The 16,604-nt window shown below is 40.4% G+C and overlaps 1 protein-coding gene across 5 annotated transcripts in view; it reads right to left on the bottom strand.

Moving 5' to 3' along the window:
* Positions 1 to 1,453: 1,453 nt before the first annotated feature.
* The window catches only part of TNIK (TRAF2 and NCK interacting kinase), a 365,077-nt gene continuing 349,926 nt past the window's right edge, over positions 1,454 to 16,604 (bottom strand). For 4 of the 5 annotated variants that reach the window (XM_073232090.1, XM_073232091.1, XM_073232092.1 and 1 more), the window contains 5 exons: positions 14,328 to 14,428; positions 11,601 to 11,750; positions 9,613 to 9,772; positions 9,228 to 9,367; positions 1,454 to 7,080 (listed from right to left, as the gene is read on the bottom strand). In XM_073232090.1, the coding sequence (XP_073088191.1) occupies positions 6,997 to 7,080; positions 9,228 to 9,367; positions 9,613 to 9,772; positions 11,601 to 11,750; positions 14,328 to 14,428 (635 nt within the window). In that variant the 3' untranslated portion in view covers positions 1,454 to 6,996. The remainder of the gene's footprint in view (positions 7,081 to 9,227; positions 9,368 to 9,612; positions 9,773 to 11,600; positions 11,751 to 14,327; positions 14,429 to 16,604) is intronic. The other variant, XM_073232094.1, reaches the window with a different exon arrangement.

The following is a 16,604-nucleotide window of genomic DNA, read 5'->3' as shown; positions in this document are numbered from 1 at the left end:
AAGAGAGGAGGGCAGCATGGCCAGAGCAAAGTGAACTGGGGTCATAGATGAGGTCGGAAAATTGGCAGTGGTGGTTGGGGAAGGGTCAGAGGGTAAGTTAGATTTAAAGGGCCTTATCGGCCATTGAAAGGACACTGACATTCTGAATGAGGTGGGAAGGCATTGAGGACTTGACCAGGATAGTGACATGACCTATGTTAAAAGTGTCATCTCAGGCAAGATGTGGCATGGACTCAGATTGCATTGTAGGTATGTTCTGAAGCTAGGGAAGATAGGATTTTTTTTTTTTTAATGGATTCAGTGTGGTATGCAAAAGAAAAAATAAGGGTAACTGCAAGATTTTCTGGTCTGGAAGAACAGAGTTGCCATTGACTGACATTGAGAAAGACTGTTATGGAAGTAGATTGGTGGGTGGGGTGCATTAGTTTTGGACATGTTGAGTTTGAGCTGCCAATTATGCATCCAAATGATAATGTCAAGTAGGAAGCTAGACATACAAATATGAATTCAGGAAAGACGTTAGAGCTGGAGAAAAAAATGTGTGTGCTGTCAGCGTACAGATGACTTTTAAAGCCCCAAGACTGGAAGAGCTCATTTAGAGGGATGTCCAGTGCTGGGCACTCCAGGGACTCAGCAAAGGAGCCTGAGGCGTAGCCAGAGCCATGGGAGAGCAGGAGTGACGTCCCAGAGCTGAGAAAGGATTTCAAGAGGAAAGGAGTTACTAGTTGTGGCAAAGGCTGCAGATAAGTCAAACGGCCTGAAGTCAGAGGCCTCAGCTGCATCTGACAGCATGGAGAGTAGACTGGTGGTTCTCTGTCAGTGAGAGCTACTATGATGGGGATAAAAGCCTGATCTGAGCTGGCTCAAGAGATCAAGGAAGAGGAATCAGAGACAGTCGGTATATATAACTTGCACCATATACACAATTTGTATACAGAGTTTTTTCTGTAAAGGGGGGCAGATAAGTAAGATAGTATTTAGAGAGTAAGGGGCCCAAGGTGACTATTTTAAGACAAGAGGTAGTAGCATGAAGTAATGAAATCCTGCAAAGGAAAGGGAAAGGAATGGTGATGCGCAAGAGTGGAGAGAGACTTGGGGCAACAGCGTTTATTTGGCGAGGTTGGTTGGGATCTACCTAGAGCAAATGGGAACTGCCTGCTGTGAACAGAGACAGTGTAGTACCTGGCAATGTGTCACTGGACAAGATCAGGAAAACTGAGAAGGCAGGTGTTCATAGGATTGTCTAAGTGGGTGTCAAAATCACCAAGAATTAAGAAAAGGTGGTGTTGGAGACAGTGACAGTGAGCCAACAGCCAAAACAGGCAATGAGGGGAGGTGATGGAAGGCAACTCGACACTATAGGTGGGGAACAAGAGCTCCAAGTATTGGGTCTTCAGGAGGAGGGATGGATAAGAGTCTGCAAGTGGAAAACAGGAACAAGCAGGCATCCTACTACTATTAATGTTTTATTACTCACATTTTAACAAAGATAACATGACATCATATATTCCAAGGCATGGCAGTGACTGTATGGGAAAATCCTGGCTTAGAACTTACCAAATCATTCTAACTACTGCTTGGAACAACTGTAGACAACTGAAGGCTTTTTGTGTGCAGGGGGAAAGATAATTGAAAGTAACCAAAAGGTTCAGACAAGAAAATATGCCAAGAACATTTTCTTTTTTTATCTCTTGACACACATGAGACTTACCCCGTTTCAGTAGATTTTTGACAATTTAAAACACTTTAAAAAACTGGAGATTTAAACAATGTAAACATATGTAGGCAGAGAAAAATGATAGTTTTCCCTTCCAGTATTGTAAACTTGGCATCTCTACAGTTATGTTAACATTGTAAGTAAGACAGCTAAAATGCACAAAAATAGTTTCACAACATCCAGTTTTAAAATTCATCTAAGCTGTCGTCTTTTTTTCCTGCTACAGATTTATTTCTTGCTGTCACCTGACATCTGAAATTCTGATTCAGGGTAATAATGGCTGAGGTTTTTAAGTAAACCACAGTACAGTATTACTATTTCTTAACACTAGTCACATGGGAAGAGATGAGAGGAAGGGGCAACTGAGGCATGGATATTTACTATACACAAATAATGATCCATTGCTGGAAGAGAAAACTCACCTTTCCAGCAGCATTTGCCCAGCCTCAATAGTGCAATGCAACTTGGTACTGATAAAAACAAACCATCAAAACCAAATCCTATCACGCAAGGAGCAGAGTTAGTTCGAAGATGTCTATACAAGGCCAAAAATCTGGGAACTTGAGAACATTTCTATATTAAACTGTATTTTCTAGTCTTCATCCAAATGTTTGACATCATGGACACAGTCCAAGATTTTAATCTGGAATTAAAATGCTTCAAAACTTTTCCAGGGATTTTTGTTTAAAAATGTTTTTATAGGGATTTTACTTTTGGAGCATTCTGGCACTTCCTGTAATGTTAGGACTAAAATAATAAAGTTCAGAGCAGAGTTATTGTCTCATATTGTTTAATGCTATGAAAAAATTTTAATATTCTAGTTGTCTGTGGAGATTCCCAGAACATTAATACAATATGGAAATCAAACACTACAAAGTGTTTGGTAATGTACGAATGGTCAGTTTGAACTTGCAAATTCTCAAGAGGCTTTCTTCTTTGCTGGGGCTTCTGAAAAGAGGTCAATTTATGCTCATTTTTGAGACCCATGAAAAGACAGCACACTTTAGGGCTCCTGGTATTGCTATAGTGAATGAGCCCAAAAGGTAGTGGCATTTATGAAAAATATGAGCAGGTAAGTGAAATCAAATTTAGATGCTTGGATTTTATTTTGGATTTTAGTAGTAGTCTCGGGGGAGGCCAGTTTTGGGTTGTTGTTTTGCTTTAATTTGGTTAGATTTAAATTTTTGAGGAACGAAATAAAAGGTAAATAACAATTCATAGTAATTGTTGAGATGGTCAGAACAAAGTATCAGAAGGGGTTTTGGAGTATCAGAAGCATGGTAGGGTGATTCACAACTATCATCAGTGTGTTGTGGATATATTCTCCTATTTTCCTCCACTAAGTTAAAAAAAAGTTTTGATTTTCTTTTGTAAAACTAATGTAGCATATCTTATGTCATAAAGCAATTAGCACAAATGCAAGTGATGCCTGTTTAAGCAGACTTTCAACGACAGCACACACTATTAACACAGAGAGCCTTCCACATTTCGAGAATACAGTGACGGGAACTGGTACACATACTAGTAGGGAAAACATTTTTTTTTTAAAACTTCACAGAATGGGACATCAGACTTCAGGCTTCCTTGTCTGGTAGTGGACAAAACCAAAATGGCTCTGGTTTGAATTTCACATCTCTTTCTAATCTAGTGCACACGGGGGACCAGAGACACCAACTACCAATGAGTCACAAGAGAAAACAGAAAACTGTTAGTAGGTCTTGACAGTTAGGAATTATGATGGTTTTAAAAAAATGTGTACTTGATGCAAAGCATGTAAGGAGTGTGTCTTAGAAGGAATGTCTGTGTGTTGGAAAAATGGAGTCCCTGTCCAAGTGGCCTTGTGGGATTTCATCTGTACCTTACTCTAAACTGTCAAAATAGCTTTAGGTCTTCTTGAAGCATAGTTTTAAGTCTTCAAGGAAAAATAATGAGATCTATCTAAACAGAGCCATCAGACTTTATGTGGAACTTAGTGCAAGCTGTCTTCATTTATATTGTGTGGAATGACAATGGTCTGAATATAACTGGCACTGGGAGGACTCTCATCGTTTGCAGGGATCTTGCAGGTCATCCATTTCTACCGTCAGCTGACTGCAGGTATCCAGGCTAAAATGTCCCCAACTGGCACCCAGGAATGATGGTCACCTTTCAGACCCTGGGCCAAGGCTATGGCGTGGGCAGGCTCAGTGCCTTTTACTGCATGATTATCAGTTTAGAGCAGCAAGGACTGAGAAGATCTAGTGAAACTTTGGGGAGAGGGCTCAGTTTCTCTTTGTCAAAAATAAAAACAAAATGTACCAATTCTAGAGACAAAATCCCCTACATGAAGAACTAAAACTAAAAACTACAACTAACTAGTAAAGTTTTAAAACTAAAGACATTTTTATTAAGATGTTATTAAAATGGATGAACAGCAACAACCCTCCTTTGACAAAGAAAAAAAGGAAAAAGAATTCAAGCAAACTGAGAAGTCGGGAATTGTTATAAGCCACCAGAACGTCATTCTGAAATATTCTGCATGACTCAGATTTGTGTTGAGGCCAGGGCCTGTCCTAAGGGAGGAAAACATATTTTTGAAGATAAAAGCTTCAAAGAATTCTTTAGGTATCTTTTAAGGAGCATGAATTTGTTGGGGGTCCTTTTAAATTTGGTTTTGCCTTGTACTCAGTGTGAAATATTTGTACAAAAATATAAAAGGCATGGCTTAATGTTTAACGTCTGTGTTTTATTGTTGTTGGCACCAGAAAAAGCTCATGTTGTATGTTATGTCACTGTACATACTGTAAACAAGGCTGCATTAGTATTGTTCTTTTATGAGTTGTTTCAATGAGTCTAGATTTTAAAAAATACATTCACAAACTACCTTATATTTAAACACAATGATTCCCTTTTATTTCTTAACTGTACCCAAAATCCCACAATAAAAAAATCATTTAAAGCTGTGTGTTTTGAACTCATCACTTAAAAATAAAAACACAACATAACATGAAAACAAAGATCAGTTTGCAACATCATTTAAAGAAGCTTCTGGTTTAAAATACCACAGCAGCAATATAAAGAGCTGGTGGCAATCACATTCGGGGCTGAGAGCCAAATCAGTGTATTTTGTCCACGTCAGCATCCAATTACAGTAGTTGCTAAATTCAATCCAAAAAGTTATTGCTGAATTTGTTGCATGGAATTTGTGAAGGTAGTATTGTTCAGCAGCAGAACCACAGCAGTAAAAATGAGAACAGGAGGCTTTCATTGCTTTTGAGAACTAACGGGGCCACGATGAGGACATCCAGGTGGTCGCTGGCAGGCAGCCCTAACTTCCATTCCCGTGCGCTACCTGCTTAATGTAAATGCAAACACCGACCAACCACCTCTACAGGAGGGGCATAATCATCTATTTCAGAAACCAGAGTAACTCCCCTTTTCTTCTCCCCCTTGCCTGAACCACCAGACTGAAATGGCTCCATTTTCCTAATGCATATTTCGTTCTCATTAATAGTATACCAGCTGCTCATGTATTTAGGCAAAATCAGTAAGATCACAGATTTTTTTTTTGGATCTGTTTACAGTAATTGTTTTCTCCAGAAACAAGCCACATCCATTTTTGTTGTTGGATTCCCCTTCCCCCCCAATTTTTCAAGGTGAACAATTTGGTCAACTACTGTTTCTTTAAAAAAATGTGAACTACACCTGAGATTGCCAGTTGAGCTCTCTATATGTCTCCTGGAGATAACACTGCTGTGATGAACAGTGAAACAAAACAAACAAAACGAGGTAGGTTAAAACAGGAAGCGCAACACAGATACTGTTTTGCAACACCTTGATACCACAGGCGGCCATGCTTGTAGCTTTGGAAAAGAAATTCCAGACAGTCACAAGAAAGTTCAAATCATCTGAGTAAGAGTTCATAAGGACACAAGTCAACCTGAACTAAATACATACATATCTCTGCACAAACGTTGTTTACCGTATGTTGGGTAATTTGGAGGAAGGTAAAATGATTAGGATCTCAGCATTTTGGTGAAAGCCTTGCTTTCAAATTCTATAAAATCTGAACCAGTGATGCCCACCGTGTCTCAGGCCGGCTTAGTAGTCTAGTCCCTTCTCTCACCAAGCCAGAGAGAACACCAGGCTTGCTCAGAAACATTTATTAGGTTTTCAGTCACAGTTTTGATCTTGAGAAAGGGGCATCTGCAGAGGAAAGCTGGGAACAGCCAGAGCCCGGATGTCATTCACTCCCCAGTTCCCAGGAGGGCCTCGATAAACTCTCACTCCCAGTGAAGCTCTAAGTGAGGGACCATTTAGCCAAGAGGCGTTGTGCATTAAAAAAAGAATGTGTGTATACATAAATTTTTAGCTTGTTTCCCAGGAGCTCCTTCTGTCTGATGCCATCTGTCATCCCATCTTGCGCCCTGGTCCATTGCATAATAGCTGAGGGGAAGTTGTTATTATCTAGTCCCTCAATAACCAGAGCCAACTCAGCTCAATGGCACTACTACCCCATTCGACACACTCCATTCTGAACAGGGCCATATAAAAATAGGGCCTGTCAGACCCCCCAAAATGGTAGTTGATTTTATTAGTCTAAGGCTAGTAGTTTAGCCATTTAAAATTTATTTCCCCAGAGAGGGGAAAATTAGTATTTTTCTTCTCTTTTAAAAATCATTAGCCAGTTGCTATCAAAAAACAACCTTTTGGGTTGGTGAAGGCAAAAGAGTTCTAAATTAGCCCACTATGCAGTTATGGCCTTCAGGGTAAGGAGATAAGCTACATTTATTGTGCTGTCTCTCACCATTTGAAATTGGAAATTTCACAACATACCGTATACTTAAAGATAGTAGGCAGACAATTTAAAAGACTCATCTTTTCAGTATGCATTCTCTCCCCATTCTTACAAAGTAAGGGGGTAAAGAAAAAAGGTGAAAGAACCAAACAAAACAAAACTCCAAATCCACCATAACACAGCTGATCATCCTAAGAGCACACAGTATTTGTTTCTATCCCTAACTCCGAAGGGCACACGGTCCATCTTTGTCCACAGACAACGCAGCATTCTCGGGGATCTCCTGGAAACTCCTGCCACCTTTTTCTCTCCTCAACCAAGCTGCAACATTGAAAGATGGACTGCGGACTGTATTGGGACGGGTGGAGGGAGAGGAAAAGGGGAAAGCAGTATGTTCAACCAAGCCTTCTGATTCTGCCTCTAGCCTGGCATAAGTCCACATGAGTTACGTTCTTTTTAATTAGAAATAACGCCATGAAGATAAGTGCCAAGTGCTCTTCTGTTACCAGTTCATCATGGAATTTCTGTTGAGGGTCATGAAAAACACTTGGCTACTTCCTCCAGATCGCACGGATGCAAAAAATACCTGTTTGAAATTAAAAAGAAATTAGTTCAACTGCATGGTTTCTTTCCCTCTTTTCTTCAACCGTCCATCCATTTTCTCTCACATGTCCTACCCTCGCCATGTGTCAGCTCTTAAGACTCAATGGCTGGTGTTTATCAAGTGCCTTTTAATACAGTGCATCCTCTGTAAACACTTCCACTTTTATTGTTAGGACTGTTACTATTATTGTGGTATTGGCCTTCAGGAACTTGGAAGGGGCTGGATCTTGATTTGCAACATCCCTTTGGGTACTCACATTTTAAAAAGAAGTTTTGTGCTGGGATAACGTGCTGGATTTCTGGCCTTTGATAATTTCTGAAAGCCAGAGAGGGTCTCATTCTCTCCCCCCTAATGACAAGAGGGCAGACTTTGGGAGTGAAGAGAATCCTTTCAAATTCCCAAAGTCAAGAGGGAACTTTGGGCCTACAGACTACAACTTCAGTTCTCAATTTTTTTAATTAAAAAGAAAAACTAAATGTTTGTGGTCAGATAGGGCAAGATATTTAATGTCTATTCACTTTGGCATTTGAAGAGTTAATGTTTGGCTTCTCTACTGATGCAGGCTTATCCTAGGCCAAGGAGATAATGGCATTAATAAACAGAACTACAGTCCATTAGGTCTGGGATATCATTTTGTTAAATAACTGAGAGAAGTGTGCAAAATTTGGGTCACTGATTGCTTGAGCTGAATGTTAATGAACCACTGCTCTAGGGAAATAATATTCTCGGTTGTGGCCCAGCCCTTCAGTCAGCCCACACCAAACTTCGGTCCAAGGCATTTACTTTTGTCACTACTATAAAGTCTCTGCTACTTTATTTCCACAACTGCTTCAGAAGGATGCTGTTTCTCCTAACAACAACTTCTTAGGAAGTTCTATGGAAATGCTTGTCATTTAGCTAATGTTACATATGTAAGTAAAGCTACTGCTAGGGCCAGTGAATCAAAGTGGGCAAGCACAAAGGGCCTATGGACACACAGCGAGGGAAATAAAGGGCTGCTGTTCTCTCCAGGTCGCGTGTCTTCATACCTCAGATACTGGTGTGGTGCCAGCCTGCTCCTGAAGGGGTGGGTATGGCTTGAAACAGGCTTGCTGGAGTGAAATGGGGTGTGGGAGACCATGTCCAGATCACTTCTCATCTTTACAATCCCCAGATACTAGGTAGGGGCTGGAGTTTCACCAGGGGTCATGTCTGTTTTCTGGCACACTCTGGTAAGGCTCTGGAAAAATCCTTGCCACCCACACTGTTGTCCACCCAGACCACACCAGGTCAGAGTAGTTGGCTGGGGCTGAATCTCATCAAGAGTCACACCCCTAGGCTGGAGTAAGACCAGTGTCACCTCTGGGCAACCAGGGTGGGCCCAAAGACACATGTCTGTTCAACCCATCACATTCTTTTCCATTGGTATTTCTTTCTGCTCTTTTGGGGACAGCATTTCTAAGTTGGCCATAGTCACAAAGGATGAATTCACAAATGCAGTACAGCTTAGCTACTAATACCTCTGAGTTAGGCTACAAGGAGGGCAAGGGGGAAGCAGCACTTCTGCAGAATGATCTGAGGTGACGGATCATGCCAGACGGACACTGCCAATTTCACTGGAAAACAGCCCCTATGACACTTCAGAAGAAACATGGCTGGAATGACACAGGACATGGCACTAGTTGAGTTTGTGACTGTGTATTCATTAAGGAATGGGTGGCATTTTTTAAAAGTTTATATTTCTGCATTTAAGGGTGAATATAATGGGATAGGTTAGGTTCCAATAGTGATTTTGTGCAAAGTCTAAAAGTGGAATATAAAGTTGACCCACTGTGAGATGATGAATGATGGATCAACTCTTTTAAGTGCTTAGGAGAATTTAGGGTGTTCACTGAATCATCATAAGGCCTGCAGGCCACAAAAGTTGCTGAGTTTACATGAAATGTTTAGAAATTTTTATGTCTTTTTGATACTTGAATAATATATTTTGAGGGTTCACATGAATCAAACCAAATAATGCCATTTTAAGATAATATTGATTGTTTAACACAGATGTGATTCAAATCAGTATAAAGGAAAATGAAGGTTTCACAGGTACCTGGTGGTCTCTTAAAATGCAAACACTAATGCAAATGTTGAAACGGATTTACCTTATCATTTCTTTCACATAGAAACTTTAACCTTTGAGCTCGCTTATGCATAAATACTCCATCCAAATGTCCTGTTTCCACTGACCGGATCTCAATAGCTTTCTCGCCCCAGCCCATTATCTGATTGGAATGAATGTAGGCTGTCAAAAGGAATTTCCAAAACTGCATTAAAAACATTAGATGGGCAATAACTCACAGCATCTGTTCACATCTTAACCACAAAAATGACAAACGATTTGAGATAAACAGACAAAGCAAGTCTTACAAGTGTAATTCACAGACTTTTTTTTTTTTTTGTGGAATCAAATGGTTGTTTCACATTTCTTGACTTTCGTTTCATTTGGGGGGTGTAACTGCTGAAGGAGATAAGGAATGGTTAACCTACCCACAGACGTGGGCATTTCTCCCCATTGGAGCACCACATCCTTAGTTATCCGGCCGTAGGTGTTTACATACACCCCCTCATCCTCATAGCAAACAAGCATTTCCATTCCATCTGTCTTAGGCAAGATGACAATGGCATGAGGAGTGATATTGCCCTGAATCTAGGAGACAAAGAAAGGCCAGGCATTATTCTTTTTAAAAACAGGATACCATCTTGACTATTAATCTGTAAGAATTACAAAACGAGTTGTTTTTTCCATTTTCATTCTAAAGACTGACAATTTGCTTTGGTTAATTTAACCACCCACCCGGCTAACACCTGGGTAAACACAAACTCAGGCACTGGATTGAGAATCCAATGTACCTGTTCCTGAAAACAATGGACAGTACAGCTATGTAGCATCTACTATATGCCAAGCACTAGGACCTTTACATATACATACACTCTCTAGTTCTTAGAATAGTTCCCCATGATATCTTTGTTTACAGGTGCAGCAACTGCCTCTCAGAGAGGTTATGTAATTTGACGAAAACTGCCATAGTGTTTATTTGGAGGAAGAATTGGGATTTTGAGCATATCTCACTGACACGGAAAATGATGTATTTTTCATCCACTTCCAAAAAGGTAAGAATACCAACCAACTGAATCTGATGTCAAAAGACTAAATGAGGCCAAATGGTGGGACCAAACAGATTCCTACCAAAAAGACTATGAGCGTGTAACACGGACTGTTTATCTGGGTGCCTACATTACAGAATAATCTAAATTAATGGCTTGTTGTTTAGAAAAAGATTGAAAGCTACCCCTCATTAAGAAAAAAATCATACTATTGAACTAAGTGTAGATTGTCTTGTTCTGGGAACAGAGAGCGATATTGCTGTGGGCCTTGGTTGAGAATGCCACAGTAGTCCAACAGGTGCTTGCTGGACAGGAGCGAGAGGGGCAGGAGGGATTGTGGGGAAGCCCAGGTCTCCTCTCCGAGAACATGAGCTGAGAGCCCTGGGTGCATATGCACATACATGTGTGAAAAGCGGGAAGGCAGCAATGAATGATGTGTGTGTGTGTGTGTGACAGTGTGTTATGTACTAAAACAACTTTTAAAAATTGTTGTGCTTCTTTGGATTAAAGTCTTTAAACTCTCAAAATACCAATCAACAACAGATTAGGCCTCAGACTTTCCCAGTAAGTAGTTTCTCCTGCATGTGAGCTTTGGATGACATACAAGAAATACAATGTACACTGCACCAATCCTACTATGTCACTGCACCAATCCTACTATGTGAGACCACATGCAGCATTTCTCTTTACAAGTCATGTTTTACGCAAGGTGTCAGTATTGTAATAGTAATACTACAATTTGCAGGGCCCTGTGCCAAGTCCGTAGATGTATTATCTCAATGCTGGCGATAACCCTATGGAATAGATCCTCTTATCTCCACTGTACAGATGAGAAAGCTGAGGGTCGGAGTGGCTGCCTACTGTGCCCATTACTGCAAAATGAGGGCCAGGGTAGGCCCTCCAGTGTGTCTGGCCCCACTATACCACACTGCCCACAAACTGAAGAGAAGAACAAAAGCAGCAGAAAATGGATGCTATTGGCCTTCTCCCACATAAAATGAACCAATCCCTCTTCAAAAACTGAAAATAGGAACTCATCTATTGTACTCTTGCTTAAAAAATAGAATTTATGCCCTTGAAGAAAAAACATCATATGTATTTTAATCTAAAGTCCATTGAGACAGTGTGTCCAGGAAATGGCAAATAACTGCTATTACATGTTACTCAGTTTTAACAGTCATAACAATTAGTTAAATTTACATGTTTTATTTATTAAAAGCATTGTCTATTTAGTGAAGGCCAAAAGTCCATCTACTTGCTGATTAGTGTAAGGTAGCATGACTTCCACTAAAAACACGCAAAGCCAATCTCTTTCTACATGCAGGTTGTTGCTCAGAGAGAGCTCTGACAGCCCCCTTCCAGGAACTTACATGAGATGGTATGTAGATATCATAAGAGTTTCCTGAATCAACATCAATTACATGGAAACCAGTGTGTGAACCAAAAATAACCTTTAGTCTTTGACCTTCTTCTACTGTGAGATCAACAAGCAGTGGCTTGTGCTGGAGATCTGCAAAAGACTTTAAAAATCACCCCATGAGTGTCCACATCATTTGAAGAGGTTATTCTTTCTTCCCCCCAACCACTTCTTTCTTTTTACTGTTTTTTTTTTAGATTAAAAGTCCTTTAAATAAAAGTGATATGAATACATGGTTTACAAAACACTAACAATATATACAGACAGGCTCATCATGAAAAGCACCAACCTTCTGTTCCAACTCCCTCTAAGCCCTCTAAGCTAAAAATATTTTAACCCTCTAAGTTAAAAATATTTTAACTATTTTTTCTATAGTTTCCTTCAGATCTCTAATATCTCCTGATTTGGCAGATTGAGCTATTGAAGGCACAAAGCTGACCATGTCACTACTCCTACCTGAATTATCGTCGCCCTTTGGAAGAAGGTCCACCCTTAACATGGCTAACCAGGCCTGCTTCAAAGAGGCTATCCTAATAATTTTTTCTTTTAGCCATTACCTGATGTCTGACTTTCTTCAAATGAAGAGCCATAAAATTTCTTTTTCAGTTTTAGGCTTATTCATGCTCTGGTTCTAGGAGGAAGGATCTTGTATCCCTCCCTCTTCCCCTTGTCCTCCAGGGGACAGAAGTGGTCTACAAGTTGTCAATTTCTATAGTGTCATTATATATTAAAAACTAGGTGTCTGGGTGCTGCTGTTCTTCCCTGTTTATTTCTGGCATTTTCTCTCTGGCCCCATCATTCCCATGTAAGAGTCAGGTCCAGCCATGGCTGCTATCATTTCAGAGACAGATTGGGGTGGGCAGAGGGGCCACCTTCTGAGCTAAGCCTGTTTGGAATTAATGGGCATGCTCTGCTTCCAATATTCCTTTGGTGAGTGAGTGAGTGGGCATAGGACTGGCACTTTCTCTAGATCTGAGGCCTGAGTAGGTGATAGCGGAGGGTGGTCATGGAACATTCTACACCTCTGGCTTACACTGACTAGTTGGGCTTAACTAGAAAGGAAAAGAGATCTCCAGCCAAGGTTCTGTTTGAATCCTGAGCCCAAACCTCACCTAGGTGTCAACTGCCTTTATCATTATTAAATCACACTCTACTTTTATTGGTCCTTGAGGTCTGGGAAAGAATTCGTGAACCACCAGTGCCTTTGGCTATAATACCCCTCTCCTCGTCTACTGCGGATGTCATTCTCCCCGTAGGACAGGCCCCGTGTCCCTGTCCTGCAGAGGGGCTCACAGCCTGCCAGCTCCCGTCTTCCCTCTGTTAGGTCCCTGCTCTTGCTCTTCCCTCTTTCCAGGCAGGGTGCCATCTGCTGAACACGGCACTGGGTGGTCTCTCATGCACTTGGGCTAGGAAACTGGTGGCAGTTAACTTCGGAACTGGAATAGGGATGGGATTTTGACTGAGAATCTTTTGTGGAGAGAGATTTTAGCAGAACAGCAGTACTACTTTAGAGTTTAGGAGTCAGCCCTCAAGTATTACTGATAACCTAATGCATTCCAAAAATTTGTCTCCATAAACGTGGGGTTATGGAGGGGAGCCCATTTCCATTGCTGTATCTATCTTCCTGAGCACAGCACAAATGAGCAGCTTGTGCTAAGGGAACAGGGTAGAAATGGGGTGATTGAGCCCCAAAGGATACCTCATAACATTCCCAAGGCAGGTTCTGCTCTCATATGGAGTATGTGGCAAGAAAGAATATATAAGGGCTCAAAGGGAGATAACAGTCACAAAGGTGGTGAAACAAAGTGAGGGCCAATGAGATATAAAGAAAGAGACATAGGCAGAGAAGGAGAATGAACCAAAGATAAATGCACATTGGCCGTGTAGACTAGTCAGCTCTGAAAGCATCAGAGTGCCTGTAAGTACTGGCCCTTCTGGCATCTCATCTGGGGGTCAGCTTGCATGCCCTGGGGTCAACCAGACTAGCACATCCCCGTCCCATTCCTGTTCAATATCATGAGAGATCAATCCAACCATAGCGTACAGGCCCAGACAAGGCAAAAAATGAAAAAACAATCAAAATTGAAGAATGTAGAGAAACTAGGTCATTTCTGTATGTGAAAACATTCAGCATTTATTTCAGAGAAGTCCGATAGAATTAGGGATATATATCAAGTGAGTTTTAGGGGCTTCAACCCAAAAAGCTTATGAGGATTTCAAGATTTAGAGATACCATTCAGCCTGCAGAGTCAGTGCTGCTATTGGTCTGCTTTTTTCAGATGAAATATCAGACAGTGGTGCCCTAGTTAGGAGGCTTTATAATGACTCTCACTGCCTAATATCACAGTTATTGCTTTGCCTGGTAACCGTTCCACAGTAAATGCCACTTGTGATGATGATTCATTGACACAAAATGGAGGAGGGAGTGCCTACATATTTTTCCCCTTTCACCTACCCTCTATACCCCATAAATTGTAATTTGACTAATTTTATAGCATTTATTAATGATCGGTTTTTACTTTTAGAAAAATAAATCTAGCAGTTCTTATATTTTTAAAGGAGGCTTACTAATATATAGGAAAACTGGTACTTGTCTGTGTGAATATCAGACCATTTTGTTAACTGGTGGGAACTAAAATAAAAACCCAAGCCCCTTTCAGGTGACCATATGCCTGCTTACCTTAAATGCCATGAACTTATGATATGGTTTAGGAGCCCAAGCATATATCTCCACAGCATTCTTTAAGGCAATCACTAAGAATTTGATCCTTTCATATTTAACTGTAATAGAAAAATTATGAATTAAAAATGTACATCAATTTATTCAAGTTTTTGTATTAATGAAATCGTAAGCCACAATACATAAATATAAATTATAAAACTGTAATTGCACGTGATGGATGCTCTTGGTGTGGGATTTTCTTGTAGATGCGCATTTAACATCCTTTAGTGTACTTGGTCTGCAGAATAGTTGAGACCTTTTGCTTAATTTATTACTGAAGGCTCTTTTATCCATCTAAAGATGTAACTGGCTTAGGACCATCTTTAACCACTAGGTCTAGTTATGAATTATTCATGATAATAAGACTCTGCATAATAACCTTCATGTTTCCTTGCCTGGCTTTTATATTCACCCACATGCAAATAGCTGAGAGCTGCTATGGCCAAGATGGTAGAAAAATTAGCAAATGTGTTGCCATAAAAAAAAGGTTGCCATTTTTTATTATTTAAACTTGAATTCCAATTATTAGTAATTTATAAGGGATTAGTGTCCTTATAAAACAGACCCTAGAGAGGTCCCACTCCCCCTTGCACTATGTGAGGGTGTAGCGGAAAGAAAGCCATCTCTGAACCAGGACGCGGGGCCTCGCCAGACACTGCTCCTGCCAGCACCCTGATCTTGCATTTCCCAGTCTCCAGAACTATGAGAAATAAATTCCTCTTGCTTATAAGCCACCCAGTCTGGGGTATTCTGTTACAGCAGCCTGAACAGGCTAAGACAATATACATAGCAGTCATTTTTTAAATAAAATACCTGACAACAGAATATTTGTGTCCTAAAGAAATGGAATAGACCAGGATAATGATCAGATTCTAGCCCTGTGAGCTCTTCCTCTGCAGCAGGCCCCTTCTGTTTATACATTCTGTCCTTAATATACTTACAACTATTTCTTCAGCACTATATTCCCCTATCTCTAAATAACATGCTTAGACTGTTATTTCTTGACCTTTTCTAGTTGTAGATATAATCTATAGACTATCTATGAAAAGGATTTAGTCTCATAACCATTTCCTCTCTCTAGTTCTCTCAAACACACACATTTCTTCTTCCTCCACACCCCAATACAGTTATACTTTATATGTTTGGTTAAATCATTATCCCATGTTCAAATTATTATTGTTTATGGCTAAGGCACATGGTATGCCATAATCACATTTCCTTTCTTGCTTTCCCTTATTTTTTTCCACACTTCCTTATTTTCTTTTTATGTATCTCTAAGAATATGCAAACTCTCTGCTAATGCTGTAAATGCTTTCAGTACAGTCAAACATAGCAGGTGATCTATTAGTAACATTTAATTGTTCTTGTAGGCATCCCTTCTAGAGCCCTCCTTGTCCCACTCAGCTTGGGTTGACCTCTCTAGGCCTAGAGGAGAGCTGTCATTCAACATTCCTTCATTATCATTCTGGTATTTTCTTTACCTTTTTCTTGCACCCCCCCAGTTTATTTCTTTATTTCAGTGTAACACAGTGGCCAGTAGCTTCCTGAGAAATATTGCATGGAACATAAATTTTTTGAGACCCTGCATGTCTGAAAATGTCTTTACAATGTGCTTAGCATTGATGTTTTGATGGTGTGATGGTTAATTTTATGTGTCAATTCAACTGGACCACGAGGTGCCCAGGTATTTGGTCAAACATCACTCTGCATGTGTCTGTGAGGATTTTTCTGATCCGTATTAACATTTGAATGGGTAGACTGAGTAAAGCAGATTGTGCTCCCCATATGGATGGACCTCATTCCATCAACTAAAGACCTGATAGAAAAGGCCGAGTAGATGGAAACTCCCCGTGCTTGACTGTTGAGCTGGGAAACTGGTCTTTTTTGGACTTTAGACTGGGATTGAAACCCCAGCTCTCCTAGGTTTCCAGCTGGCCAACTGCAGATCTTGGGATTTCTCAGCTTCCACAACAGTGTGAGCCAATTCCTTATAATAAATCTCTCTCTACATATGAATATCTCTTTATATAAACACACCCGTGTGTGTGTGTGTGTGTGTGTGTGTGTGTGTGTGTGTGTGTGTGTGTGTGTATCCTATTTGATCCTCTGGAGAACTTCTGGCTAATACAGAGGGGTTATAAAAAAACTGGTTGAAAAAAATTTTTCTTAGAATTGTGAAGGCCTTATTTCATGATCTTCTAAGCTTTTAATATTGCTGCTGAGTCCCAAGCCACT

The sequence above is a fragment of the Manis javanica genome, chromosome 3 (assembly GCF_040802235.1).
Source record: "Manis javanica isolate MJ-LG chromosome 3, MJ_LKY, whole genome shotgun sequence".
In the NCBI taxonomy this organism is placed as follows: Eukaryota; Metazoa; Chordata; class Mammalia; order Pholidota; family Manidae; genus Manis; species Manis javanica.
The sequence above is the reverse complement of the archived record's forward strand: the minus strand, read 5'-3'. Positions and strand labels throughout refer to the sequence as shown.